The 27,499-nt window shown below is 33.6% G+C and overlaps 2 protein-coding genes across 2 annotated transcripts; both read right to left on the reverse strand.

The window, feature by feature from the left end:
* Positions 1–3,352: 3,352 nt before the first annotated feature.
* On the reverse strand, positions 3,353–6,139 carry LOC115966861 (replication protein A 70 kDa DNA-binding subunit D-like). The gene is made up of 10 exons (XM_031086004.1): positions 6,119–6,139; positions 5,754–6,027; positions 5,553–5,649; positions 5,296–5,420; positions 4,702–4,783; positions 4,483–4,618; positions 4,196–4,356; positions 3,986–4,106; positions 3,723–3,902; positions 3,353–3,634 (listed from the first exon to the last, which is right to left on the reverse strand). Exons 1-10 carry the CDS (start codon positions 6,137–6,139, stop codon positions 3,437–3,439), a joined length of 1,395 nt encoding a protein of 464 aa, XP_030941864.1. The 3' UTR covers positions 3,353–3,436.
* Positions 5,310–11,171, reverse strand: LOC115966862. The gene is made up of 6 exons (XM_031086006.1): positions 11,105–11,171; positions 6,556–10,851; positions 6,119–6,281; positions 5,754–6,027; positions 5,553–5,649; positions 5,310–5,420 (listed from the first exon to the last, which is right to left on the reverse strand). The coding sequence occupies exons 1-2, from the start codon at positions 11,169–11,171 to the stop codon at positions 6,578–6,580; spliced, it is 4,341 nt and encodes a 1,446-aa protein (XP_030941866.1). The 3' UTR covers positions 5,310–5,420; positions 5,553–5,649; positions 5,754–6,027; positions 6,119–6,281; positions 6,556–6,577.
* Positions 11,172–27,499: the final 16,328 nt, after the last annotated feature.

Here is a 27,499-nt window from a genome sequence, read left to right on the forward strand (position 1 = left end):
CCTGAGGCTTGGGTCGAGGACCATGCAATGCCTTGGTTTCTGTACAAAACCTAGTTTTTCATACATCCAGGTTTCCCCTGAGGCTTGGGTCCGAGGACCATGCAATGCCTTGGTTCTGTCCAAAACCTAGTTTTCATTACATCCAGGTAGTTGGTTTCCCCTGAGGCTTGGGTCTGAGGACCATGCAATGCCTTGAGGCTTGGGTCTGAGGACCATGCAATGCCTTGGTTCTGTCCAAAACCTAGTTTTCTCTTTGTGCGGGATCTTGGCCTTAGGGGAGTTAGCTCCTCAGCCAAGCCCCTAGAGTTTATCCATACAGTTAACGTTACAAAGTGCCTAGTTTGCTCTTTATGGGGGACCTTGGCCTTAAGGGAGTTAGCTTCTCAACCAAGCCCCTAATCAAGAAACGTAGTTCCTAACGGAACTTTATACTAGAGGTTTATAACTAACGGTTAGATATAACGAAGAAACTCTACCGACCCACTTCCTATACCAACACACAAGCCTTTCCCACAGACGGCGCCAATTGTAAGGACGCGTTTCGTGGCGGACCGTAACAGTGTCGGGTTCGCGCGTGAAAAGGCCCCTAACAATATCATTTGTAGAGCGTGGGTTTGGAAGGCTAGGCCTTGGTTGACAGGCGGTGGGCTTTTCGTGGTGTACATACAAGTTTCGGTTTTCCTTCACCCCTGGAGTCTTTCTCCTGGAGGTGGGTTGGGAGGCTCTGGTTTCTGGCCATTTTTCCCAACCCCCCCTTTTAGGTTACTTCTTTTTCCTTTTATATTCGCCTGCGTTCATTGTCCTTCGTCCACGTATAGGGTCAATCTTTCCAAAATTGATACTTGTCCCATCAGTCCATATTCAAAGTCGTTGGGGGTGGTTGTAAAAGTCAAAAACTGCAGCTCTGTCAGGTTCAGAGCATTGAATGGCAGTAAGAGCAGCTTTCTCTGGATATTTTAGATCTTTTGTCCTGGTTTCGGTCCTATACCGTTTCTGCCCTCCTTTCAGGGGGGGGAAACTTTGGGTCTGCCGAGGACTGAGCCGTCCTCGGCGATGTCCATAGGCTATTTGGTCGAGTTTGGGCCATAGCCCTCCTCGGCTTGGGCCTTCGGATTTCCCCCAGGTAGATGGGCCCGGCCCGTAAATCGTTTGGGCCCCACAAAACTCATAAAAAAAATGAAGATAGTTCTTCTCACATAAACCTCTTAATTTCATATGGTAGATGAGTTTCATCCCAAACAGATTTAGTGATAAAATTTTGATTGAAATTAAAATTCCATAAATTATATATATATATATATATATATATATAAGTGTCTAAACCTTCTAGGGTACCACAATCAAAATAATTTCAAAAATAGATAAATAAAAGTGCATAAAGAGAAACAAAAATTGTATTGCAATGTAAATGTAAAAGTTTACATGTAAATTACTTGTCTAACCATTTTGATATTGCAATAAGTGAGGAAATAATCTACACAATCAATTAAGAACACCAAATCAAAAAATACATCAATGATTGAGATAAATTGCATTATGTAAAATATTTAAAACAAAATCATAGAATTTAAGTAATAATTGAACTACATTAATAGAAAAATAGAAACGCAAAAAATAAATAAATAAATAAATAAATAAAAAGAAGATAGCTATTCTCACCAAAAAGGCCAAATCCTTCCTTCTGAAGTTCTTCACTTAATTTTGGTTTTTTATTGATTGATTTTAGCATTCTTAAATAGTAGAGTAGAGTAGACTTAAAGAGTTTTAGTTCAACTCATGTTGCTGTTTTTTTCTTTTCTTTTTTCTTTTTTCTTTCTCTTTTTATCGAAAACAAATTGTAGCTAATAGGTGTAGTAATATAATCTAAATGAAAACAAGAAAAAAAAGAAAAAAGAGAGAGAGAGAGAGAGAGATTAGATGAAGATGAAGATTTTGATGAAGATTTTGGATTGTAATCAAATTAAGAAGAAATAGATGAAGAAAATAATTTGGATTGTAATTAAATTAAAAATTTTATCAACTTAGAAATTATAGGAGAAGAAGATAAGAAAGAAAAAATTATATCTACTTTTTTTAGGTGTAGTAATTTGGTTTTTTTTTTTTTGGATTGATTTTAGCATTCTTAAATAGTTTTAGTTCAACTCAATTTCTCTTGGATTCAAAATTAATTTGTGGAGGTGTTAAAAATAATCACCTTAACTCAATCATATATCACTTTTTTTTTTTTTTAATCTAGAAGAAGATAAGAAAAAAAAAAAAAACTATAAATATTGCTGCAATGTAAGATGTATTAGACTTCTTTAATTGCAAATTGAAACCTTGTACACTGTTTTTCTAGGAAACAAACATCTCAAAGCCTAATCCATAGATGCATGTGTTTGGTTACACTATGTTGCAACCTTAGACAAAAAGTCTAAAGTTAATCTGATTTTATTTCAATTCAAATACATAATCCTTAAAAGAAACTGCATGGAGACATATTAAGCATAGCAAATGTAATTCAACTGTAATTGAATTAAGACTTGTATCATGTGAAGCAACTTTATCTCCAACGTATTTAATTATATCTTTGCCAATTCTAAAATCTCTCACAACTCCACATTAAAAAAATAAAATAAAAAATAAAAATTACATGAATTATAAAAGAAGTAGTTGATATGAAAACATAACTGCTACTTTATCTAGGAAAAAAAAAGTTGATAAGAACGAAATTTAAGATATATTTTATCAACTTAGAAATTATAGAAGAAAAAAAATTATATATATATTTTTAAAATCTAAAAATCTAAAAAATTTCTACAATATAGTCAAGCTATTTGGCGCAACCACGGCATCTAAGCCCAACTTTTATTATATAATATACTAGTCGCTAACCCGTGCGATGCACGGGAAAGCTACGAATTTTTTCCAAATGATGTGACATTAGGTTTTGGAATTTAGCATTGATTCTCTGGTAGCACATTCTTAATTTTCAATTTCATTTATTTGATGTCTTCCACTAAATATTGAATGCATTCATTATATTTAAAAAATGTTGAAGTTTAGATATTGTTTTTGAATTCCTCTTGATTTTAAAGACACAACTATTGAATCTGAACAACATACCAATGCAAATATCAATCACTTAAAATTGAAAATAAATTATTTAAACATGATAAGTTACAATTCAAATTAAGTCTCATGAGTTTTTTAAATGTAAAGAGAATACTACAATATTTATAAATGAAATGTATATAGACAAACAATTAACGCTATGGTAAAAGAAATCCTCAAATAACTAAATATAAGAGTTTAATTCCTCTATGTTTCAATTTAAAACCAAATTGTGCATAAAGGCAACAAAATTTCCTTTGTTCCAATACGTCTCTAGTATCAAAATCACAAATTCATTAAAACCAAATTGTGCATAGAAAATCTTAGAGATAGAAAGACAACTTTAAAGTTTTTTTTGTATCTTCTTCCTTTGTTGCTTTGTAGTAGTCCCTAAATATGCCCTTTTATTTTCCTTGAGTACAGATGTTGGTGTGAGCTGCACATTGGTTTGAACATCAAGTTTTTGAAATGTTGTACAATCACCATCTTCTTCAATTGATAAGTTGTTGCTACATTCATTTGAAGTATCACTGATGTAAACCTAGCAATAGAACAGGTTGAGGAATGTATTACAACACATACATTTTAAATATCATATTTGTAATTTTGCTAAATTAAATAATACTTACTTCTGTCATTTTATCAATCTGAATTGCTTTGTCAGTTTCTTCAAAAGAGTCGAAAAGTTTCTTGATAGTGAAGAATTCCCATCCATAGTTGAGATTATAGTTATTTAGTTGTATTTGGAAAACAAATTGTTTTCCTTTTAGATTTTCTATTTGCACAGGAAGGATGACTTCATCGGGCTCCTAATAAAAGTAACACTTTTCAAATTGTACACTGAAATAAAGTAGTAAATATTAAATACTAATTTTATATTCGACTTTCTCACCTCTAAAGATTTATTCAAAAGGTCTTTGGCTGATATGTTGAGTAATTTTTCTGCTTCTGAATCAAATAAAATGAATGTGGCCATTCCTGAGCTATCTTTAACCTTTAATTGAATTCTATACCTGATAAAAGAAATGACATATATAACGTTAATATCATATTATTTGTTGTGTATTTTAATATAAAAATTAAACATTTTCATTTTGTGTACCTTGGGATTGGGAAGCATGCCTTTTTGTTGCAATTGTCGCACCATAAAAATTCATCTTTTGAGTTTACCTTTCTACGACATACTTCGCAAGAGATAAAGTACCAACCATGACGTTCTATGTCAATGTTTATAATCTTTCCTTCACAGGTAAAGATTGTTTCCTAGAAATTGAATTTAATATGAATCAATTTATAATTTTATAGTTAAATTTTGTAAAAGCAAGTCTAAAGTACATAAAGCAATGTTAAGGACACAATGTTATTGTTGAAGGTATATTTTTTTCTTACCTTATTATCAGAGTCACACATAACTTCTTTGATTTCAGTTATGGTTCTTCTATTGATGTTCATCTCTTCTTCAATTGATACTTGTGGTTTGAATTGCTTGGGCATTTGTACTATTGGTTGGTTATTTTCCACCAGCCTATTATATTACATAAAGATATTAGACATGGTATTGTAGACTGTAAATATTTTAAAAATGTGAATCCAAAATAAAGCACTTACTGATCTTTGAATTCAGCAGTCTCAGGAATGTCCAAATCAATATAAACTCTTGTTCCACTTGTTGACGATAAGTTATACTCTCCTGGAATGCATAGGATTCATTAGGAAAAAAAATACATTGAAGTTTCAATGAAATGATTACTGTAATCAGTGAGAGGTCTAGATTAGAGGGCATAGTATGTTGTAGACATGTACAATATAGAGGTAAATAATCCAACTTTGCTATGGTAGATATAGATGCTAAAGATAATGACATTTGGGAAAATGTTTGTCACATTTTGAAAACCAATGGATCCTAAAAACCATGATCTTGAAATGGATTAAAAAGAAAAAAGAAAAGAAAAATCTCTTCCAACAATGAAAAATGTGAAGGGAGGGAATGAATCCCCCAACAGTAAGTTATGAACACCTTTTTAATTCTTATACATTGAAATGATTTTTCTCTGCTCAATAATTTAGAGACAACTATCTTGATTCATTGGATGTTTACATAATAATTTAGCCAAAATACTTTGTATTTCAAACAATTGGATGATTTCTTATGTAGTTTAGAAGATGGTTATAAAGAGAATTAGAAAAGAGAAATGAACTTGCCTTTAAAAGTTTTGACAGTCAAACATGTAGCAATTATGATAAAAGGGCCTGGATTTTCAGTAAAGAAGCTTTCCTCAACTTCATTTGCAATTGATCCCCAAAGTGTAAGCTTTATTTCATGTCCTCTGTCAAAAAATTTCAATGTTATAGTGTAAGTTCTTATAATATAAGTGCATGTATTGGTTTATCAAAAATAAATAAATAAATAAAAAGTGCATGTATTGAAATTTTTTTTTTTTTTTTTTAAAAAGACATACTCTATAGTCATGACATTTATGTTTCTCATCAAGACATTTGATCCTTTGATGCAAGGTTGCTCAATCGGTCCAACACCAATCACATTTGCAATGATATCTAGGCATTAGAAAGTTGTGGATGTAATTATTTTCATATATAACAATAATATAATGCATAATTATTAATAAACTTAATATAACGCATAATATATATAGAGATACCTGATAGCTGGACATGTTTATTAACGCGTTCATGTATTTTATTGTAGTCAACAAATTCGAATTTATGACGCGGTATATCAACATCAACCTCCTTTATTTCCTTAATGCTAGTTTTCAATGTGAACATGATCTTGATGTCATTGTCTACTGGTCTATACAATGCATTGCCATCAACCACTTGAAAATGAGAGAGTTCATAAAATTTTCCTTCTTGCAGAAGAGGCTTGAACTTTTTAGCAATATTATTTTTAATGATTGCATGTATTGAATTATTCTGCAAGTAAAGTGCATCAGTTTTATATAGATAGAGTTCATGGTATATATAATGATCAAACAATATTAAAAGCTATAGAAGAAAAACAAACCTGCTCATCGATTAAAATCATGTCTAAACTAATAATATCATTATTTTTTGAGTTGATTGCATTCCACATCCTTGATATTCTGACCTTGACTTTCCAATTTTCTTTGTGTTTGTCTATACAAAGCTGATTAAGGAGAGAATATTGCATCATCTTGGATCCCTACCTGCATAGATTAATAAATTTGAAAGTTTATAAAAATTCTCAACTTGATTTAGATACTGCATAGAATAAAACAAAACAAAGCAATATAACAAAAACATCAAAAAGTAATTAGCTTATTAAAGATAGAAAATAGTAATTAGCCTGTATTCAATTATGTTATAGACATGAAATTTAACAAAACAGTAAGCATATACGAAGTGCATAAATCAATTTGGAGAAGATAAACAGGAAAAAAGATATATATATATATATATATATATATGAAATTATGTTACCTTTATTAGTTGGTTTCTTGAGTCAAAGATTGGTAAAAACTTCTTTATACACAATATTTTTTGTTTCAGACTTTTTTTCAATGTCATCGTTAATGATGAGGAATTTTAGGCCATTTCTGCTTGTAACTCTAGACACTGCAACGTACAATTGCCCATGACTAAAAACAGGTTTTGGCAAATACACTCCAACATGTTTCAATGATTGTCCTTGGCTTTTATTTATAGTCATTGCAAAGCACACTGAAATTGGAAATTGTCGTCTCTTTAAAACGAATGGCCATTTTGAATCACTTGGAGATAATGTTATTCTTGGAATGAACACACGTTTGCCTATATTAGTGCCAGTTATGATTTCTGCTTCTATCACCCATGTAGCCAATCTTGTTATTATGAGTCTTGTTCCATTACAAAGACCTTCATTCTGATTCAAGTTTCTAAGCAACATTACAGGCAAACCTATTTTTAATGTCAGTTTATGGTTTGGCAATCCTGGAAATCTCAACGTGTTCAAAAATTCAACAGTATACAGGAGATCTTGGTCAGGAACATTTGAAGAAGCCTTGCATATAGAATCTGAACTTAGATATTCATGAACTTCTCCATTTAAGGATGACACAATATAGTCATTTAGTTCTTCTACAACTTCATTTGTAGGGGCAAGAATTGCCCTATCCTGTAGGTAACTTGGATCTGTGTATTTATTTTCCAAACCTGGATATGTGTTGTCAATAATATCTTGCATTGGATTCTCTGAAGGTTGGATAATCAAATCACTTGGAATTGAAATGTTGTAATCCCCATCTCCTTCTCCCAATTCACCGTTACCTATTTTAAGAATCCACTCACTAAAGTCCTTTATAGATGATGTTTCTATTCCACTCATACCGTTCTGTAGAAGCCTCATATTTGTTTGGAGTTTAAAGACATTACAATCATTCCATAGATATGACTTGCTAATTGAGGATTGGACTATATCTTCTCGTCTTCCCTTTCTCACAACTGGAAGTATTTGTCGAAAATCACCCCCTAGAACTACAACTTTACCACCAAAAGGTTTTTCAGCATTTTGAGGATCTTCAATTTGTAGTATATCTCGTAACGTGCGGTCAACAGCTTCAAAACAATTCCTATGTGCCATCGGTGCTTCATCCCAAAGTATAATACTTGTTTTTGAGAGAAGTTCCGCTGCTTGTGTTCTTTGCTTTATGTCACAGGTAGAGTCATCATTTACATTAATTGGGATATGAAATCTTGAGTGAGCAGTCCTTCCACCAGGAAGCAACAAAGCAGCAATTCCTGAAGATGCAACAGCAAGAGCAATTTTGCCTTTTGATCTTATACCAGACAGGATGGTTCTATAAAGATACGTTTTACCCGTTCCACCATGTCCATAGACAAAAAACATTCCCCCTCTTTCAGTAACAACAGCTTCCATTATAGAATTGTAGATTATACTCTGTTCATTGTTTAGGCCAGAAATTAGGATCTCATGTTCTCTTATCAGACTTGATACATCATACGACATTTCTTCTTGAATAAGTCTATTCCCATTCTGAATAAGATCCATATTTGGCTGGGGCATTTGTGGATAATCTCTAAGTGATCTTCCATATTGTTGGAGGATTTGTTCGATTTCATACAATCCATAATTTCTCAATTGGTCATCTGATAAAATTAGTTCTTGGAATTGGAGGATACGCCTTTGCCTATTTAGTATATCTTCTGTAATCAGTTTCCAATTGGATTCCCAAAGACTTAATGGATCAGCTACCTCACAGAACAATAGCATTGTAACAAATAGTTGACGCAATTGTTGCCCACTGGCCCAATTCGAAGCTTCAATTAGGGAATCATGCCATTCTTTGTCGTCATCAAGAAGTCCAAGTGCATAACAGGCTTCCTTATAAGTTGGATAAGTAACATCATTTATAGTCTTTAATTCTTTAAAGTTTCTTGGACCTTTGACAATGTTAAGCAACATTCTCAAATAAAACCTTTCACCACTTGAAGGATGTGCGTAGTACACTCTTCCAATACAATATTTAGATTTCCTTCTTTGCCATTGCTTATCATTACTATGCCATACCCATTTTGTAGGAAATTCAGCATAAGTCAACTCTCGAGCATCTTCAAAAGCCTCATTTGTTTTCATCCATTCTGTAAACTTTGTTTCTTCAATACCAGGTATATTTAAAACATTATCCAAGCTTGTATTTTCCGGATAAATGATGGGATGTTCGTCTTCTAAATGAAAATTTAATCTTTCAACAGGTGGATATCGAAACTGAATTGGAAATTCAAATATTCTCCAACATGATTCAGAAGCTGAAATATATCTACAATCTAAGTATGCTTTTGTCTCATCAACAACAATTTCGGTTTCTTGTCCATCACTCCCAATATTTGGCAAATTCTCTTCTACAACAACTGTTGCTCTATCTGATCCCTTGTTTATATATTTAAACAAATATTTGATCGATCGAGATCTATTACACCATTCTACATTCAAATGGGATTGGTACTTCACCAAGAGATCTACATTATAAGGTACAACATATCGGTTATCCAAAAGAATTCCGTTCTTCTCTATTGTTTTTCCATCATTTCTCCTTCTATATACTGGAAAGCCTTCTTCATCAATTGTTGTTTCTTCATAAAATCTTTTCGGAAAATGTTTTGTACATTTACCATTCATCATGCACGGTGATTTCGGATTTGCAGATCCACATGGCCCATGCATCATAAATTGTTTTACAGCTTCATTAGCAACAGGATCGTCATCTGGATCTGGTATCTCAGCCATAATGATACCATCAATGTCTGTTGGACTTGGACACTTATCCTTTGGATCCAAGAATAGAAGAATATGTGCATGTGGGAGTCCTCTTTTTTGGAATTCAATTGTATACACAATAGCAATAACTCTTCCAAAATGAGATTTATGCCTCAAATCATGTAATAGTTCATCTAATTTTATCTTAAAAACCCTTGCTACAATATCTGGCCGATCCTCATATTTTAGGCCTTCTATAAATTCTAAGGAATGATTGATTTCTGACCATTTTGGATTGCAAGTAAATGTAAGAAATAAATCTGGGTAACCTGCCCATCTACATATCGCCATTGCATCTTGATAATTTTGAACCATGTACCTTGGACTTCCAGTAAATGAGGATGGTAGGACTATTCGTTTGCCTACGGTAATGGGATCTGTATCACCACGAAGAACGGCATCTTTCAAACCATAGTACAGCTCTGACCTCAATTTTTTTTGATTGAATCTAACCCATTGTAGTCTTTCTTCTTCGATAGAAGTGTATGCATCCACTATAAATTGTTGAAAAAGCCTCCTACCAAGCAACAATGTCTTGCCCTCATGAAAGCGTTGTTGAAGCCTATAAGCATAGTATTCTCTCATTGTTATTGATTCCCTTTTTCTAGAATTGCTGCCATTCAAATTCCTATAAGGTATACCAAGCATATACCCATCCTCACCATATGGAAAAAGTAATGGATATTGCAATGCCATAAAGCTTGGATGAGTTCCATTTATACGTTGCAATCCTAAACTTCGATTCTCAACAATAATATCTCTATCAGAACTTTCAATATTAAAATCTCCAACAATAAGAGCAGCTATCTCAGACATTACAGGTAAGTCATATTGCCTTTCACCAGAATTGCGACTTCGTATTAAACGAATTCTGACATTATGTATATCTGATTCATCAAATCTGTCCCTGACCATTCTAAAACATTTAACCAATTGGTTACACTGGTCTAACATTTCCATCAACCCAGTAACAATATCTGGATCCACATAATTTCTATCATCTTCACGTATAACTGCATCAATTCTATTTTTAACTTCATTATCAGTTTCATAAATATAAAGCTGTGCATACTTAGGTTTTTGGCCATGGACAGGAAGAAGTGATCCAATTCTATGATGAGTTTGACCATTTACACGAAACACATATGGACCAGAACCATTATTCACTGATCTATCAACATTACCCCCCAAAGAAGTGAAAGCAAAGAGAGAGTTGTAGATTCTTATCCCTAGTTGAAAGTTTATTGATCTCTCATCACTATTAATATTGAGTAAGTTTCCAAGAAAGGGTGGAGGTTCTTTCAATAGAGGGAGTTGAACTCTTCCTTCAGAACAGCACAAACTAAACTTCGGTTTTGTAGGCGTTTTTGACTTTACAGTTCTCTCTTCATACCAAAGTTGAGCTCTACAATGCTCACATACTATTGTTGGAGGTCCTAAATCCAATGGTTCCGTAAATTTTCCTACGACAACAAAAACAAAAATTCACTTTTTCTTCCTAATTTTAGAACTTTTTTGGGAGAACTAAAAAAATGTAACACTTACGTTGTTTTCTGCTTTCATCATTAATGCTATATTGTCTACGTCGAATACTCCTTTCAAATGGCTCGTCATCTCTTGTTCTTGTTTGGCCTAGGTTACATACTAATTATTAAGTTACATACTAATTATGAGTTTTTTAAAGAAAAATATTTGTTTAATATGTCAATATCATACCCCTTCTATTTCTCTTTTCAGATAAAATTAATCTTCGTCTCAATCTTGCATAGAAAGCAGAGTCCATGCTTGGGGAATAAACTAAAAGGAAAACATTCACAAAATTTTAATTCATAAATATAACTATATAGCAAAAACATATATTACAAATTAAGAGTTACATGTTATAGAAAGGTGAAAAATTGAAGAAAAATATAGCATTCACATACTAACTTCAGAATTAAAAAAACATAAAGATATGATTGTTTGATAAAATTTTCAAAATCTCTCTACAAACACATTACCAATAAATATACAATAAACAGTACAGAATAAAAGAAATATTGGTAAATACCTGACTTTCCCGGTCTTGTGGTTGTATTACTAAATAAGCAAGATATCAAAATTCTAAATCCCTACCTGCAAAGCCAATAGAAGACAATGAAAATCTGATTGACATGCTTCTTCAGGACATTATAAGCAATGAATACATGGTATTTTATTGGAAAAACAGCCAACAGATTAGTTGACATAGGACAAATTAAATTTGTCCATGTGTGCTTGTAGTGGGTTTAGGATTAGGATTAAATTTTTCTGGAGAGAGATGCGGAGGTCAGTTCGGTAGGATCCAGTGGCGCAATTTTTGAATGAGGCTATAATAACTTGGTTTCCAAGATAAAATTGTGTATTTCTGCTAGGCTTGCCATATTATTGACATTCTCATTGAAGTCTATACACAAAAAGGACGAATTCTTGTGGCATTTTTTAAGAGAGAATGAAACCAAATTCAAAATTTAAAAAAATAAATAAAAAGGAAGGTAAAAGAGCTGGGTCCCATCATTCTCTATCACATACACAAGGCACCTATCTAACACCAATTTTATAAGTAGGGTATCTATTGTGTGATATATATGGCATTTTGACTGTGCATTGTGCATGCTCCTCTGACCTTCTATTTCAGCATAGTTATAACAGTATAAAAGTTAGACCCTTTAACCTATCCTCTGTTGGGCAAGGTAACCATGGTTGGCAAGGTTCTCTTGGAGGGTCCCACTCAATCAAAAGCAGTAAGTAGAGCTGGATTTTAATTTTATGACAAAATCCTCTTAACATGGAAATAACATAAACACTTGCTTATCAGCAATTGCATTATGCATGGAAACCAATTAACAGTAAACTTACCTTAAACATTAACATGGCATACATGCATCAAGAAAATTGAAAGTAAAATTTTCTTAGTGAAAAAAAAAAAAAAAATTTATAAAAGGAGAAAGCATATGCATACTTTAATATCCCTATAATTATCCATACCAGTCAAATATAGCTATATTTAAAGGACTGCTTTAATGTAGCATTCTTTGGAAATCTAACACTTCTTGAATTTTAATATACCTAATAAAAGGAAAGTGCATGCTAATAATTATTTTTTATTAGATGATGAAGTAGCACATAATATTTAAATTTTTTAAATTTCCTTAATGAACTAAATTCAGAATTAATGGTCCTTTTCACAGTTAATTAATGAGCCAATTTCAAAATTTTTATAAATATATAATATTCAAAATTCTAGAAAAATTCACCAAAAAAAAGAAAAATTGAACATGAATTTGAAATCTTGGGCTTAAAATTAAAACCATTTTCAAAATACAACATTCCACACGTTAATTTGCTAATTCGAACACATTATACGTTGAACCGACTCAATTTTTTCACCTATTCACCAAATTATAAAACCATGCATGCAATTACTGAGTTACCATAAAAATCAAATTTTGAGAAATAAACATGAAAAAAAAAACCGAAATGGTCTTGAACACACTAACCTGTCCTTCACAAAGCAAATAGAAAAATCCAGAACTATAACTCACTATCTCTGTAAGTCTGTAACCCAGGTTATAGATCTGCAAATAGAAAAAACTACAATTCAATCAATTATAGAATACAAAATAGGCACAAAAACATATAACTAAAATTCAAAAAAAAGTTAAATTGATTATCTAAGTGTGTGCACAAAAACTACAATTCAATGGCTTAGTTTCCACACAAAAACAATTCAATCACTAATTTTAACACAAAAACATATAACTAAAATTAAAAAAAAAAAAGTCAAATTGATTATCTAAGTGTGTGCACTTAAATAGTTTTACGTTTGTGCATGGCTATATCATTTAAAGCAATATACTTAGATTTTCCTTTGGTGCTTTATGCATGCATATGTTTCCAGTACAGATTCTAGGACTGCTTTAATGTAGCATTCTTTGGAAATCTAACACTTCTTGAATTTTAATATACCTAATAAAAGGAAAGTGCATGCTAATAATTATTTTTTATTAGATGATGAAGTAGCACATAATATTTAAATTTTTTAAATTTCCTTAATGAACTAAATTCAGAATTAATGGTCCTTTTCACAGTTAATTAATGAGCCAGTTTCAAAATTTTTATAAATATATAATATTGAAAATTCTTGAAAAATTCACCAAAAAAAAGAAAAATTGAACATGAATTTGAAATCTTGGGCTTAAAATTAAAACCATTTTCAAAATACAACATTCCACACGTAAATTTGATAATTCGAACACATTATACGTTGAACCGACTCAATTTTTTCACCTATTCACCAAATTATAAAACCATGCATGCAATTACTGAGTTACCATAAAAATCAAATTTTGAGAAATAAACATGAAAAAAAAAACCGAAATGGTCTTGAACACACTAACCTGTCCTTCACAAAGCAAATAGAAAAATCCAGAACTATAACTCACTATCTCTGTAAGTCTGTAACCCAGGTTATAGATCTGCAAATAGAAAAAACTACAATTCAATCAATTATAGAATACAAAATAGGCACAAAAACATATAACTAAAATTCAAAAAAAAGTTAAATTGATTATCTAAGTGTGTGCACAAAAACTACAATTCAATCACTAATTTTAACACAAAAACATATAACTAAAATTAAAAAAAAAAAGTCAAATTGATTATCTAAGTGTGTGCACTTAAATAGTTTTACGTTTGTGCATAGCTACATCATTTAAAGCAATATACTTAGATTTTCCTTTGGTGCTTTATGCATGCATATGTTTCCAGTACAGATTCTTTCGGGTTGTTGCAAACTTGTAAAACCATAAAACTTGGTTACTACCATGAAACTACTGCTTTCTTCCGGTTCGCACCTAGCGATTATTAGTCTACTCTCACGATTCTAGGAAACAACTGTATCATAAGTCATAGTCTACTAAATTCAGAATTAATGGTCCTTTTCACAGTTAATTAATGAGCCAGTTTCAAAATTTTTATAAATATATAATATTGAAAATTCTTGAAAAATTCACCAAAAAAAAAGAAAAATTGAACATGAATTTGAAATCTTGGGCTTAAAATTAAAACCATTTTCAAAATACAACATTCCACACGTAAATTTGATAATTCGAACACATTATACGTTGAACCGACTCAATTTTTTCACCTATTCACCAAATTATAAAACCATGCATGCAATTACTGAGTTACCATAAAAATCAAATTTTGAGAAATAAACATGAAAAAAAAAACCGAAATGGTCTTGAACACACTAACCTGTCCTTCACAAAGCAAATAGAAAAATCCAGAACTATAACTCACTATCTCTGTAAGTCTGTAACCCAGGTTATAGATCTGCAAATAGAAAAAACTACAATTCAATCAATTATAGAATACAAAATAGGCACAAAAACATATAACTAAAATTCAAAAAAAAGTTAAATTGATTATCTAAGTGTGTGCACAAAAACTACAATTCAATCACTAATTTTAACACAAAAACATATAACTAAAATTAAAAAAAAAAGTCAAATTGATTATCTAAGTGTGTGCACTTAAATAGTCTTACGTTTGTGCATAGCTACATCATTTAAAGCAATATACTTAGATTTTCCTTTGGTGCTTTATGCATGCATATGTTTCCAGTACAGATTCTTTCGGGTTGTTGCAAACTTGTAAAACCATAAAACTTGGTTACTACCATGAAACTACTGCTTTCTTCCGGTTCGCACCTAGCGATTATTAGTCTACTCTCACGATTCTAGGAAACAACTGTATCATAAGTCATAACCATAATGGAATACAAAATTGAATAGCCGTGAAAAAAAAAAACATACCTACAAATTGAATAGCCGTGAAAAAAAAAGCATCGACAAAGGTTTATATATATAGTTATAGAGTCCTAATCTATATAGAGTTCGGATTCAGAAAAAAATATTCAGAAAAAAAATATATATATTATAGGTTTATAAGACAATACCTATAGCTCAGTTTCCACACAAACAAATTGAATAGCCGTGAAAAAAAAAAAACATACCTACAAATTGAATAGCCGTGAAAAAAAAAAAAAAAACATACCTAGAAATTGAATAGCCGTGAAAAAAAAAGCATCGACAAAGGTTTATATATATAGTTATAGAGTCCTAATCTATATAGAGTTCGGATTCAGAAAAAAAATATTCAGAAAAAAAATATATATATTATAGGTTTATAAGACAATACCTTTGGGCCGGTCTCGACGGGCTGGGTCGGTTGCATTGCCATGGGCTGGGGAAGAGTGGAAACTGAGCGAAGTGGACATGGGTATGGTGGGATCTGTGGCCATGGGCTTACCGTGGAAAGGAAGAGGCAGAGAATCGGTCTGTTGGGTCAGATCGTTGGGTCTTGCCGTCGAAAGGAAGAGGCAGAGGATCGGTCTGTTGGGTCGGGTCTTGCCGTGGAAAAGAAATGGCATGGGTCGGATCGTTGGGTCTGCATTCGTGAAAGGGAAAGGTATTCGTGAAAGGTTCTTGCCGTGGAAAAGAAACGGCATGGGTCGGATCGTTGGGTCTTGCCGTCGAAAGGAAGAGGCAGAGGATCGGTCTGTTGGGTCGGGTCTTGCCGTGGAAAAGAAATGGCATGGGTCGGATCGTTGGGTCTGCATTCGTGAAAGGGAAAGGTATTCGTGAAAGGTTCTTGCCGTGGAAAAGAAACAGCATGGGTCGGATCGTTGGGTCTGTCCGGTATCGTGAAAGGGAAAGCTGGGAAAGAGAAGGCCGAAGGTCCGGTAGGGAAAGGTATTCGTGAAAGGGTCTTGCCGTGGAAAAGAAACGGCATGGGTCGGATCGTTGGGTCTGTTGGGTCCGGTGGGAGGAAGGTCCAGTATCGTGAAAGGGAAAGCTGGGAAAGAGAAGGCAGAAGGTCCAGTATCGTGTGGGAAAGCTATTCGTGTTGTTTTCATTTTTTTTGTTTTATTATTTGTTGTCCGGTAATCGTGTCAGGGAAAGGTATTTTGTGTGGTTATGGTTTTATTTTTTTTTTTTGTTTTATTATTTGTTTTTTTCTTTTTTTAATGATGTGCTGACGTGGAAATTTGTGGAAGCTTCAAAAGCTTCGGTTTTATATATATATATAGATAATATGATTTAAAAAATGTCATTTTTAGTAATTTTCAAAGTTTTACTGAGGGTCTGGACTTAAGAATAGTTATAAAAATTAATAAAGTGTATTTCCTGCATCAGTACTTTTACACTGTAAAGGCGCACAGGTGTTAAATTGCTCATTTTCTTTTAATAATTTCATTTTGGATTGTTATTGCCATTGTTGAAACCATGATTCCAATTTAATACATACTCATCTGTTCCACTATTTTCTTTCTTGAACATCCAAAAGATTTGGGCCTTACAAGATGGAACTATGGTTATCGTTGGTGGAAAAACTAATCAAGCAAAGGCTGAATTTCCAGAGGAGATGGACTGCTTGCTTAATCAGGTTCCAGAAATAGTTTTATTTTTTTGCTTAAGGTTCCAGAAATAGTTGAATCATCTCATTCCAAGGAACCTGATAAAGTTAGTGGCTAGGTTATGAGGCATTTAGATGGAAAGAAAGAATACTTGCAGTGGGATGAGTAAAGCAGAGAGGTGGCTTGAATACAATCTGACGTCCAGCTCACAAATTAGGGGCACCACACCATCCCAATTGATCTAAACTTTTGGCACAGAAGTTGCATTCGTCTTTCTTAATGTATTGTTGCAAGCCTTTTTCACCTCATCTTGCAAATTCCACGGCGAGGTTTTGAGACACAAGTTTTACAGTCTTTTTCTGCTGAATTGCATATCCTCCAATTATTTCACTTACCATACAAGATTTAAATTTCAGACTGATAAAAATTTCATATATACAATATCATTTATTACTGCCTCTATGTCTACATTCCTTAATTTTTATTTATTTTTCAAGGGATCGATGTTTGATAATTCAGACTCTAAAAGACTGAGATTTTATCGCTGCCCTATTTTTATCAATAGCTTCTGTCTTTGATTGCCAGATGGTTGATAAATTTCTTTCCTCATTTTAAGTACTTATGTTATTGGAGTAAACATATAATTTTTAGTATTTGATAATTAAGTATTTTTCAATGGGTGTTGTGACAAGCTTGTACTTGAGTAGTAATGGGTGCTAACTGGCCGAAGTTTGATAATTGCAGAGAAGTTGTGGACTAAACATAGACGTGTACAAGCCCTTGTATAATCTAGTCAAGCCCGAAGTATGTTGTATTATCCTACTTCAGGTTCCTTCTACTAAGAATCCTAATGTTACATGTATTAAAAAACCTAATCCATTTTTGTAGTGGTAGTAATTAGTCCATCAAACTAAATCATGCACGTTAATTTCATGTAATTCTCTCAAATTTTTAATCCTCTTTCTATATTTGTTCCATTTACTTTAATAATTAAAAAACAATTAACAATTAACTGTAATCTACACATCCACACAAAAGGATAATTAAAAATAATAACTTTAGGCATAAGCAGATTTCCAGTTCTGGAGCCAAAACTAAGATGAGAAGTAGCCCCAGTAAATGATAATGGGGAACAACTCAAGATTGTGCAATGCTTGAGAAGTTAACAATAAGGTCAGCAATAAAGATCTGTGATTACATACCTATTATATTTCAGCATGCTTGTGAAACATGCCTTAACATCCTCAGAAAAAAAAAAATTACAGGACCTTGAGACCTTCACTTTCAATCATACGGTAGCCAAGAACTAAAAGTCAGGAATTTCAACATCTTTGTTGTACTAGAATTATGGATTTTCTCCTGTGTGTGTGTGTGTGTGTGTTAAGATGTTCCTCATGGACATATCAAGTGAGCTAGCTTTTTGCACTACTTTATGAAAGTTCTAATTCCATTCTTTTTCATCTCCTAATACAACAATGACGGAGCTCAATTATCAATTCACGTTTGATAGTTTCCTTGGAATCATACAATGTAATTAACTACTTGGTTCATAAATTATTTATCCAAGAGCAGATAGAAAGAAGCCTTGTGAGTTACAATTGAACATTTTCATATTTGGTTCACACATCTGAAATGAGTGTTAGATATTGGTATACATAATAACATAAGAGAAAAGATTGTCAAGCATTGAAAAGTTAAAAAAAAAAAAAACTAAGAAAATAGTGACATAATAGACATCCAGAAAAATAGCATTATGACAAAGTAACTTGACTGATTCCACCAGTTAACTAATAATTACGTTTATTAAGGAAAAAAAAATAGTTTACTTATAATTACTAGCTTTGAGTACAATCACAAGCAGAATTCACTATTAAAACATATGGTCAATTCGATGGTGCATTGCATTCCCTTTCCAAGATATCTTTGAAGAATCATCTTGAAGACAAAACTAGCGTCTAGATATTATGTTTAATGTTTGTGTTTGCACAAGCGTTTTATGGTTAAAGCAACATTACTTGAATTAAAAAAAAAACAAAAAACAAAAAAAGGTTCAGTGCCCATTATTTCAAAACCAACATCTGTCGCTTGGATTCAACTTTCCTTTACTACTTCTTGTAATAAACAGAAAAAGATGGAAGTCTATAAGATGAAAAAAATAATAATAATAATAAGAAATTAATATAATATAATTGAATTCAAACACAGACCAATTATGCTTTTCAATTTAGTAGTGTCCCAATCCCAAGATTATACCTTCCTCCAAACCAAAACCGATTTATCAGAACAAAAATCAAAAACAAAAACAAAAACAGTAGAGGCTTAAGTTAACTTCTCAGGCCAAAGCATAGCACAACAGATCTACTACTTATCTCAATTAGTTGTTAGGTTCAGAGGTGGATAGACTTGGAGCTTACATCCATCCCTCATCTGCAACTGTTGAAGCCCCTTTGCCAATTTTGGATTGGGATGTAAAACTTCATATAGTTCAGGGATTTCAACTGCCTCCTCTAAACCGCCTATGTCTGCATATGATTCTAGTGGAGCCTTCTCAACCTTCATCACAGACACAATTGGATCAACTTAATTTGTCTTATGAACCAATTACTCATCTAAGAACCAAACCAATAGCGAAACTAAATAGGCCATCAAGTTAGGCAAGTCTTCTTGCATGATAGTCTATCAAGATAAATAGGAGGTATGTTATCCAACAATTTTAGCAAAATTAATTTCTAAAAAAAGAACAAAACACTCTCAGCTATTTGAACAAACAATTTGTGTGCATGTAACAAAAAGTTTTGGGTGAATTACCTGAGAAATTTGATCCTCGTTAACGTGGGTATCTGAAAAAAATGTTTTTATCAAGAGGAGCAGCCAGGGGGTTTCACTCTTTAAGGCCTTTTCCATTAGACTCTGAGTCTGACTCCTTGTTTATGGCAGCGGTGTAAATAGCTAGTGCTAATATGTATCGTTAGTTATGTAGGACTGTAATTTTCAACCCGCTAGACGTTTCTAATTTGCTTAAGTTTTAGAATCTAGCTGGAGATGAACACGTGTATGGAAGACGATAACTCTACCGTCTTTATTTGCTTTTCGAAGAGAAATCCAGACATGATTTATTCACCAGGATGAATATTCGTGGCATGGTACCCCATTTTGACACAAAAATTGAGAAATTTTGGGACATAACAAAAAATTGGAGTTAAATTAGATTCTATTGGACATTAGATAAGACTAGTCACAAATCCGTGCAATGCGCATGAAAACTACTAAAACTAAAATCTAAAGATATATTGTGTTTCCTTTTTTTATTTTCTTGAAGAATGTTAAATAATACAGGAGTATTTATATAAGTTCAAATCCCTATAAAAAGTTCAAATCTCTTAAAACATTACACCAACATGAGAAATTAGGATGCTGTGTTCAACCCAAGTACAAAGTTAAAACCAACCTCTAACTTCATACCTTTAGGGCCTTGAACTTTGTGCACTAAGGTTATATTGTTATATATATAAATTGTAAGCTAAAGTTGGCTTGATATGATATTCCTTTTTGTTACAAAAAGAAACAATGGAATAAATATGACAAAGTAAAAGATTCCATGCCACTGGTGAGTAGTATAATTCCTCCAGTTTGTGGCCAATGAAAGCCATCTTTCTCCTATAAATTCATAAGCTACAACAAAGGAGTTGTTATACATTCTCTAAACCTTGCATATTATACTCTATTGTAAATTGGAAAGAGATATATCATTCTAGAGATTCAAGATATGATGAAATGGCAAACTACTATCAAATTAAAAAGAAAAAGAATACCATATCATCCTTCAAGTGAGAGCTTGAGTTCAATATGCTATTCAACAACTTCATTTGTTTAATTATTGTCTATGATTATGTAATTTATTTTTCTGTTTTTTATTTGAATTTCATAAAATAGAGTAGTCATTGGGAGAAACCATAGTCTTGTAGAGACAGTGCAAAAAAAGAAAAAAAAATATTAAAAAAGGGAGTATTATACCTTTTTTATGCAAGGCATAGGCAAGTTTGAGTAAACATTGAGTGTATATGTCCACTTATTAAACATGAAAAAAGGACATTGTACAAAATCAAATTGTGGAAAGAACAATACACTTTATGTATTTTATCAAACAATTTGTGTGGTGCATGTAACAAAAATATTTGTTAGTTACATCCACAACAAAATAATATAGCAAAAAAAAAATTGAGAAGGTGATTTTGGCATAATATAGGAAAAAAAAAATCATCCAAAAAGATTATTTTATTTTGATTTACATATAGGGCATCAATCAACAACAAATACAAACAAATTCAAACCAATGACCCTTGTAGATGATGGAAATAAAGTTGAGAATAATAACTGAACTATATATATATATATATATATGTAACTAAGCTATCAAAATTCGAACTTACCACTGCAATTCAGCTACAACCTAAAAACATAAAAGAAAAAGGGTAAAAAAGTTACCCACATAGACCAACACCAAGAGAGGGTACTTACATACATTTTATCAAACACTTGGTGCATATTTTTTGGAATCCCAAATGATAATATAATAGCAATGGAAAGAGAGTGCTTTTGAAGAGAGTCCAATCCCAATTTGCAAAAACATTCGGTTAAAATGCAGCAATTGTGACACGTTATTTCTTGCAAATAGTAAATGAGCTGTTATTGCTTTTGTCCATCCTGAATCAACCCAACTAGGAACCATTGCGTTAACCCAAAAAGGTTTAAAAGATACCACAAGTTACTACTGTGTCGGTTGCTTCAATAATGGCGAAGGTGGGAACAGTACTTGTAGTTGTGATCCACACGGTTTTCTTTCTATTCAAAGGGGACATTGTAGCTGTTTTGTCTGCTTTCAATTATTGATACCAGTTGGGGAACTGTGCATTTTGTACCCTACAACTGTGTGTTTTACTATCATCCAAGCATTCAAAAAGTAGGGTCTTATCTTTTGGTCAATCTGCTACTACATCCCTAGTCACACAGATCATAGATCATTCAGGTTTTACTTTTACCCTCCAGTTCTCACAAAGATTAGCGTTCTTTCAATTCTCACTAATTAAGAAATGTTTGAAGGAATTCTGTACAACGTTACTGTTGGAATTATTGGGAAAGTAGGCAACCTAGCACTCAAAGAGATCGTGCTCATCTGGAGTGTCAACGACGAGATTACCAAACTTGGGGAGATAGTTTCTATTATCAAAGCTGTGCTTCTAGATGCAGAGACGAAGCAACACAACAGTGAAGCGATCAAACTGTGGCTGAAAAGCCTTAAGGATGCCATGTGTGATGCGCTAATGTGAATGTGCTAACATGAGACATAGCTGATGGAATGCCCCTCTCAGAAGAATCCTCAGAAATAAAGGACTGATTGGTGTTGTTAGAGCAAAAGCCTAGTCTAGTTAAGCCTTGTAAGCAAGTCTGCTTTTACCTTATAGTAAAACTAAAACTGAATAAAACTTCCTAAGAAACAAACAAAGGCCTACACAAAACAAAACCCACAATTAAAAAACACATAACAAAACCCACAATTAAAAAATCGAAGGTTTAGGAAAACTGTGCTACTTACTTAGATAATAAGAGTGTTCACGCCACTATTGTGTTTGGGTGTGAAAGCAGGGCCAGAGAGATCGAAGGTTTAGGTCCTTTGGTCGTCGTTGCTATTAGGAAAATCAAATCAACAAAGAATTTGAAATAAAGAAATAAGTAACAAAAAAGAGGTGGAAAATTTTGATGGGGCTTCGTGAAGAAGAAGAAGATGGAAGAAAAAGAGAGTTATCGGCATTGAAAGATCTTAGAGAGAGTTTGCGTGCTGAGTTTGTGTTTATTTTTAAAGATAAGGATCGGGTTTTGTTTTGGAGAGAAAAATAAAATATTGTTTTTAATTTTATTTTTTATTTTTAAAATATTGTGTTGTGTTGACGTGGAAAATTGTGGTATCAGTAGAGGCTTCGGTTTTATATATATATATATTAGATTATATATTAGATATAATATTTATTTATATAGTGTTTGTTTGTGATGCATTTGTAAACCAGCATATTACTTATTTTTTCTATTATTTGTGAGTCCTACTGAGTCACCTAAACAAACACATAATATAATCAAGCCCAAACACAGACTTACCAAACATTTTAATTAACTTCCTTCAAACCAAAATGGATATATCACCATAAACACAATAAATTATTATGAAGGATTTAAAAAAGAAAAGAAAAAGAAAAAGAAAATAGCAATAAAGGCTTAGGGCCCGTTTGGTACATGTGTTTAAAAACTGAAAATTGTTGTTTGAAAATATTTGTGAAAATACATGTGGGTGAAAAAGTGTAAAAATATGTATAATGTTGTTTAAAAACTGAAAATGGTTGTTTGAAAACACAGACCAAACACTCCCTTAAAAGCTTGGATAATTAGGAAAAAAAAAAAAAAAGGCGCTAAAATCAGGGGATTAGGAGAAAAAATGACAGGTACATGTGATATCTTATCATACCATCAAAACATGAATGAACGACAAAGCAAACGACCATTGACCCTCAGGACCCAACCCCGCACCAAAGCATGGCACAACTGATCAACTTTTTCTCAATTAGTTGGATTAAGAGGTGGATAGACATGGAGCGTACATCCATCCCTCATCTGCAACTGTCGAAGCCTCCTTGCCAAAATTTGAGTGGGACGTAAAACTTCCACATCCCACAAGGCACTCAAGCACCATAGTTCGTCCGGGATCCCCCATATTCCATTTTTCAACGTGCAGATTTGCCATTTAAAGACTTCAAGTTGCTGAAAACTTCTTTCATCGCAAATGAGGTTAATAGTAAAGACGATTCTAGATATGGAATTTTTTCTTACTTTGAGTATTCGAAGTTTGGTAAGGCTACCCAACAATCCCATGAATCCATGATGGCTGTAGATAAGGCTAAATCTTCTAAGGTTATTTTTGTTAGGGTCAACGAAATTGAAGTTGGACTTGAAAACTCATAAAGTCGATAAATCTTCAAAGTTTGTAGATGACACAAGGGACGGAGGCTTGACAAAATCCCTGACTCTGCAGAATACAATCCTAATTTTCTTAGATTAGGAAATCTGGCCTTGGCAAAGTGACTCTCAGTGTCTTCATTTATAGCTATACCAGTAAGGACTTAAAGATCGGGTAAAGCTGCTGTATTTTTTTTAGTTCTAGGTAGTGTTGAAGTGGGCCAGTGTGTGGCTTGAATTGCCACAAGCCCACCTTATTTGACCAAATCCTATTTGGAATAGGAACCTACCTCTTCAGCCGACTTTGACATATATATATATATATATATATATTAGGTTTTTGAGAAGCAAGCACAGCCGTGAGAATATAGAGAGTAATTCCAATTAACCTAGTTAGCAGCCGCATGAGAGAAAATAGAGAAAAGAGAGGCAGCTAGCTTTTATTCTTATTTTTTCTGTGGGAGAGTGTTAGGGTGTAATTGGGATTTGGGTTTTTTGAGAGTGTTCTTGTGCACTATTGTATTTTCCCTGATAATAGTGAAATCCCTGCAACTCCGTGGACGTAGGCAAATTGCCGAACCACGTAAATATTGTCTTGTACGTGTGATTGTTTTCTTTGGCGTGTGTTTTCTCTATTTATTTTGTCTCTCACAGGTTAGGAATTTTTGTTTAAATTCCCTACAACTGGTATCAGAGCCTAGGGTTAGGTTTGAGTGGGAGCAATGGCAGAGGAAGCAGGAAAGGCGTCTAGAATAGAAAAGTTTGATGGCACAGACTTTGCGTATTGGAGGATGCAGATTGAAGATTATCTCTATGGGAGGAAATTGCATCTGCCTCTTTTGGGGACAAAACCTGAGGCTATGAAGTTTGAGGAATGGGCTCTTCTTGACAGATAGGTACTAGGAGTTATCAGGTTAACTCTGTCTAGGTCTGTTGCACACAATGTTGTAAAAGAGAAGACCACAGCAGATCTGATGAAGGCTTTATCTGGTATGTATGAAAAGCCGTCAGCAAACAATAAGGTGCACTTGATGAAGAAACTGTTCAATCTGAAGATGGCAGAGAATGCATCAGTAGCACAACATCTGAATGAATTTAATACTATCACAAATCAATTGTCGTCTGTAGAAATTGATTTTGATGATGAGATTCGTGCTCTGATCGTCTTGGCTTCTTTGCCAAACAGTTGGGAGGCAATGAGGATGGCAGTAAGCAATTCTACAGGAAAGGAAAAACTCAAGTACAATGATATACGAGATTTAATTCTGGCTGAGGAGATTCGCAGAAGAGATGCAGGTGAATCCTCAGGATCTGGTTCTGCCCTAAACCTTGAGACAAGAGGCAGAGGTAATAACAGAAATTCAAATCGGGGCAGATCAAAATCCAGAAATTCTAATCGGAACAGAAGTAAATCTAAATCAGGCCAACAAGTACAATGCTGGAATTGTGGGAAAACAGGTCACTTTAGGAATCAATGCAAAAGTCCTAAGAAGAAGAATGAAGATGATTCTGCTAATACTGTAACAAAAGAGGTACAAGATGTATTACTTCTTGCAGTAGACAGTCCACTTGATGATTGAGTTTTAGATTCAGGAGCTTCGTTTCATACCACTCCACACCAAGAAATCATACAGAATTATATTGCAGGTGATTTTGGTAAGGTGTATTTGGCTGATGGTTCAGTCTTGGATGTTGTGGGTATGGGAGATGTTCGAATATTGTTGCCCAATGGGTCTGTTTGGTTACTGGAGAAGATTCGACATATTCTTGACCTGAGGAGGAATCTGATTTCTGTTGGACAACTTGATGATGAAGGACATGCAATACTATTTGTTGGTGATACTTGGAAGGTTACAAAGGGAGCTAGGGTATTGGCTCGTGGAAAGAAAATTGGTACTCTGTACATGACCTCAAGTCCAAGAGACACAATTGCAGTTGCTGATGCAAGTACTGATACAAGTCTATGGCACCGAAGACTTGGTCACATGAGTGAGAAAGGGATGAAGATGCTGCTGTCAAAAGGAAAATTACCAGAATTGAAGTCCATTGATTTTGACATGTGTGAAAGTTGCATCTTAGGAAAGCAGAAAAAGGTGAGCTTCTTGAAAACTGGCAGGAGACCGAAGGCTGAAAAATTGGAGTTAGTACACACTGATTTGTGGGGGTCTTCTCCGGTTGCATCCTTGGAGGTTCAAGGTACTACATCACTTTCATTGATGACTCAAGCAGAAAAGTATGGGTTTATTTTCTGAAAAATAAATTTGATGTACTTGAAACCTTTAAAAAGTGGAAGGCCATGATTGAGACAGAAACAAGTTTGAAAGTAAAATGTTTGAGGTCAGATAATGGAGGAAAGTACATAGATGGAGGGTTCAGTAAGTATTGTGCTACACATGGAATTAGGATGGAGAAGACTATTCCTAGGACACCACAGCAGAATGGTGTGGCTGAGTGTATGAACAGAACTCTCAATGAGCGTGCTAGGAGTATGAGGTTGCATGTTGGACTACCAAAAACTTTTTGGGCTGATGCTGTTAGCACTGCAGCTTACCTGATAAACCGAGGACCTTCAGTTCCTATGGAGTTCAGACTTCCTGAGGAGGTTTGGAGTGGTAAAGAGGTAAAGTTTTCACACTTAAAAGTTTTTGGTTGTGTTTCTTATGTTCATATTGATTCTGATGCTCGTAGTAAACTTGATGCAAAGTCTAAAATATGTTTTTTCATTGGCTATGGTGATGAGAAATTTGGCTATAGGTTTTGGGATGAACAAAACAGGAAAATCATCAGAAGTAGAAATGTGATATTTAATGAATAGGTTATGTACAAGGACAGGTCAACTGTAGTGTCAGATGTTATAGGGATAGATCAAAAGAAATCTGAGTTTGTCAACTTAGATGAATTAACTGAAGGTACTGTTCAGAAAAGGGGTGAAGAAGATAAGGAGAATGTAAATTCACAGGTAGATCTGAGTACACCTGTAGCTGAAGTCCGCAGATCTTCCAGGAACATTAGACCTCCACAGCATTATTCACCCACTCTAAATTATCTCCTGTTGACTGATGGTGGTGAGCCAGAGTGTTATGATGAAGCCTTGCAAGATGAGAATTCAAGCAAGTGGGAGTTAGCCATGAAGGATGAGATGGATTCCTTGTTGGGGAATCAGACATGGGAACTGACTGAATTGCCAGTAGGAAAGAAGGCTTTGCACAACAAGTGGGTATACAGAATAAAGAATGAGCATTGTTAGAAATACAGAATAATTGTATTGTATTTCATCAATTAAAGAATATACATCACTGCCTTTATATAGGAGGCATATGTGTGCAGTACAAGTAGAGTATAGTACAAGTACCAGTGTGCTATACAAGTAACCTAATTGGGCCTAAAGCTCATAACATAATATACATTAACAGCCCCCCTCAAACTCAAGGTGGATGTAAGACCAACTTGAGGTTGTCAACCAAATCACGAGTGCGTCCCTTAGGAAGTGACTTGGTGAAGATATCTGCAAGTTGATCTTTGGAGGAGACGGAGAAAAGCTTAAGAGCACCATGGACAAGATGATAACGGATAAAATGACAATCAATCTCAATGTGTTTAGTCCGTTCATGAAAGACATCATTATGAGCAATATGAATGGCACTCTGGTTGTCACAATAAAGGGGAGT

Source organism: Quercus lobata, chromosome 11 (assembly GCF_001633185.2).
Source record: "Quercus lobata isolate SW786 chromosome 11, ValleyOak3.0 Primary Assembly, whole genome shotgun sequence".
Taxonomy (NCBI): Eukaryota; Viridiplantae; Streptophyta; class Magnoliopsida; order Fagales; family Fagaceae; genus Quercus; species Quercus lobata.

Coding starts and splice junctions, on each gene's coding strand:
- LOC115966861 (XM_031086004.1), bottom strand. CDS start 6,139: ATGATTTTAATCGATGAGCAG. Junction 6,028..6,118: donor TGATTTTAATCGATGAGCAG/GTTTGTTTTTCT, acceptor CTTTACTTGCAG/AATAATTCAATACATGCAAT. Junction 5,650..5,753: donor TAAACATGTCCAGCTATCAG/GTATCTCTATAT, acceptor TCTAATGCCTAG/ATATCATTGCAAATGTGATT.
- LOC115966862 (XM_031086006.1), bottom strand. CDS start 11,171: ATGGACTCTGCTTTCTATGCAAGATTGAGACGAAGATTAATTTTATCT. Junction 10,852..11,104: donor TGAAAAGAGAAATAGAAGGG/GTATGATATTGA, acceptor TTGTTGTCGTAG/GAAAATTTACGGAACCATTG.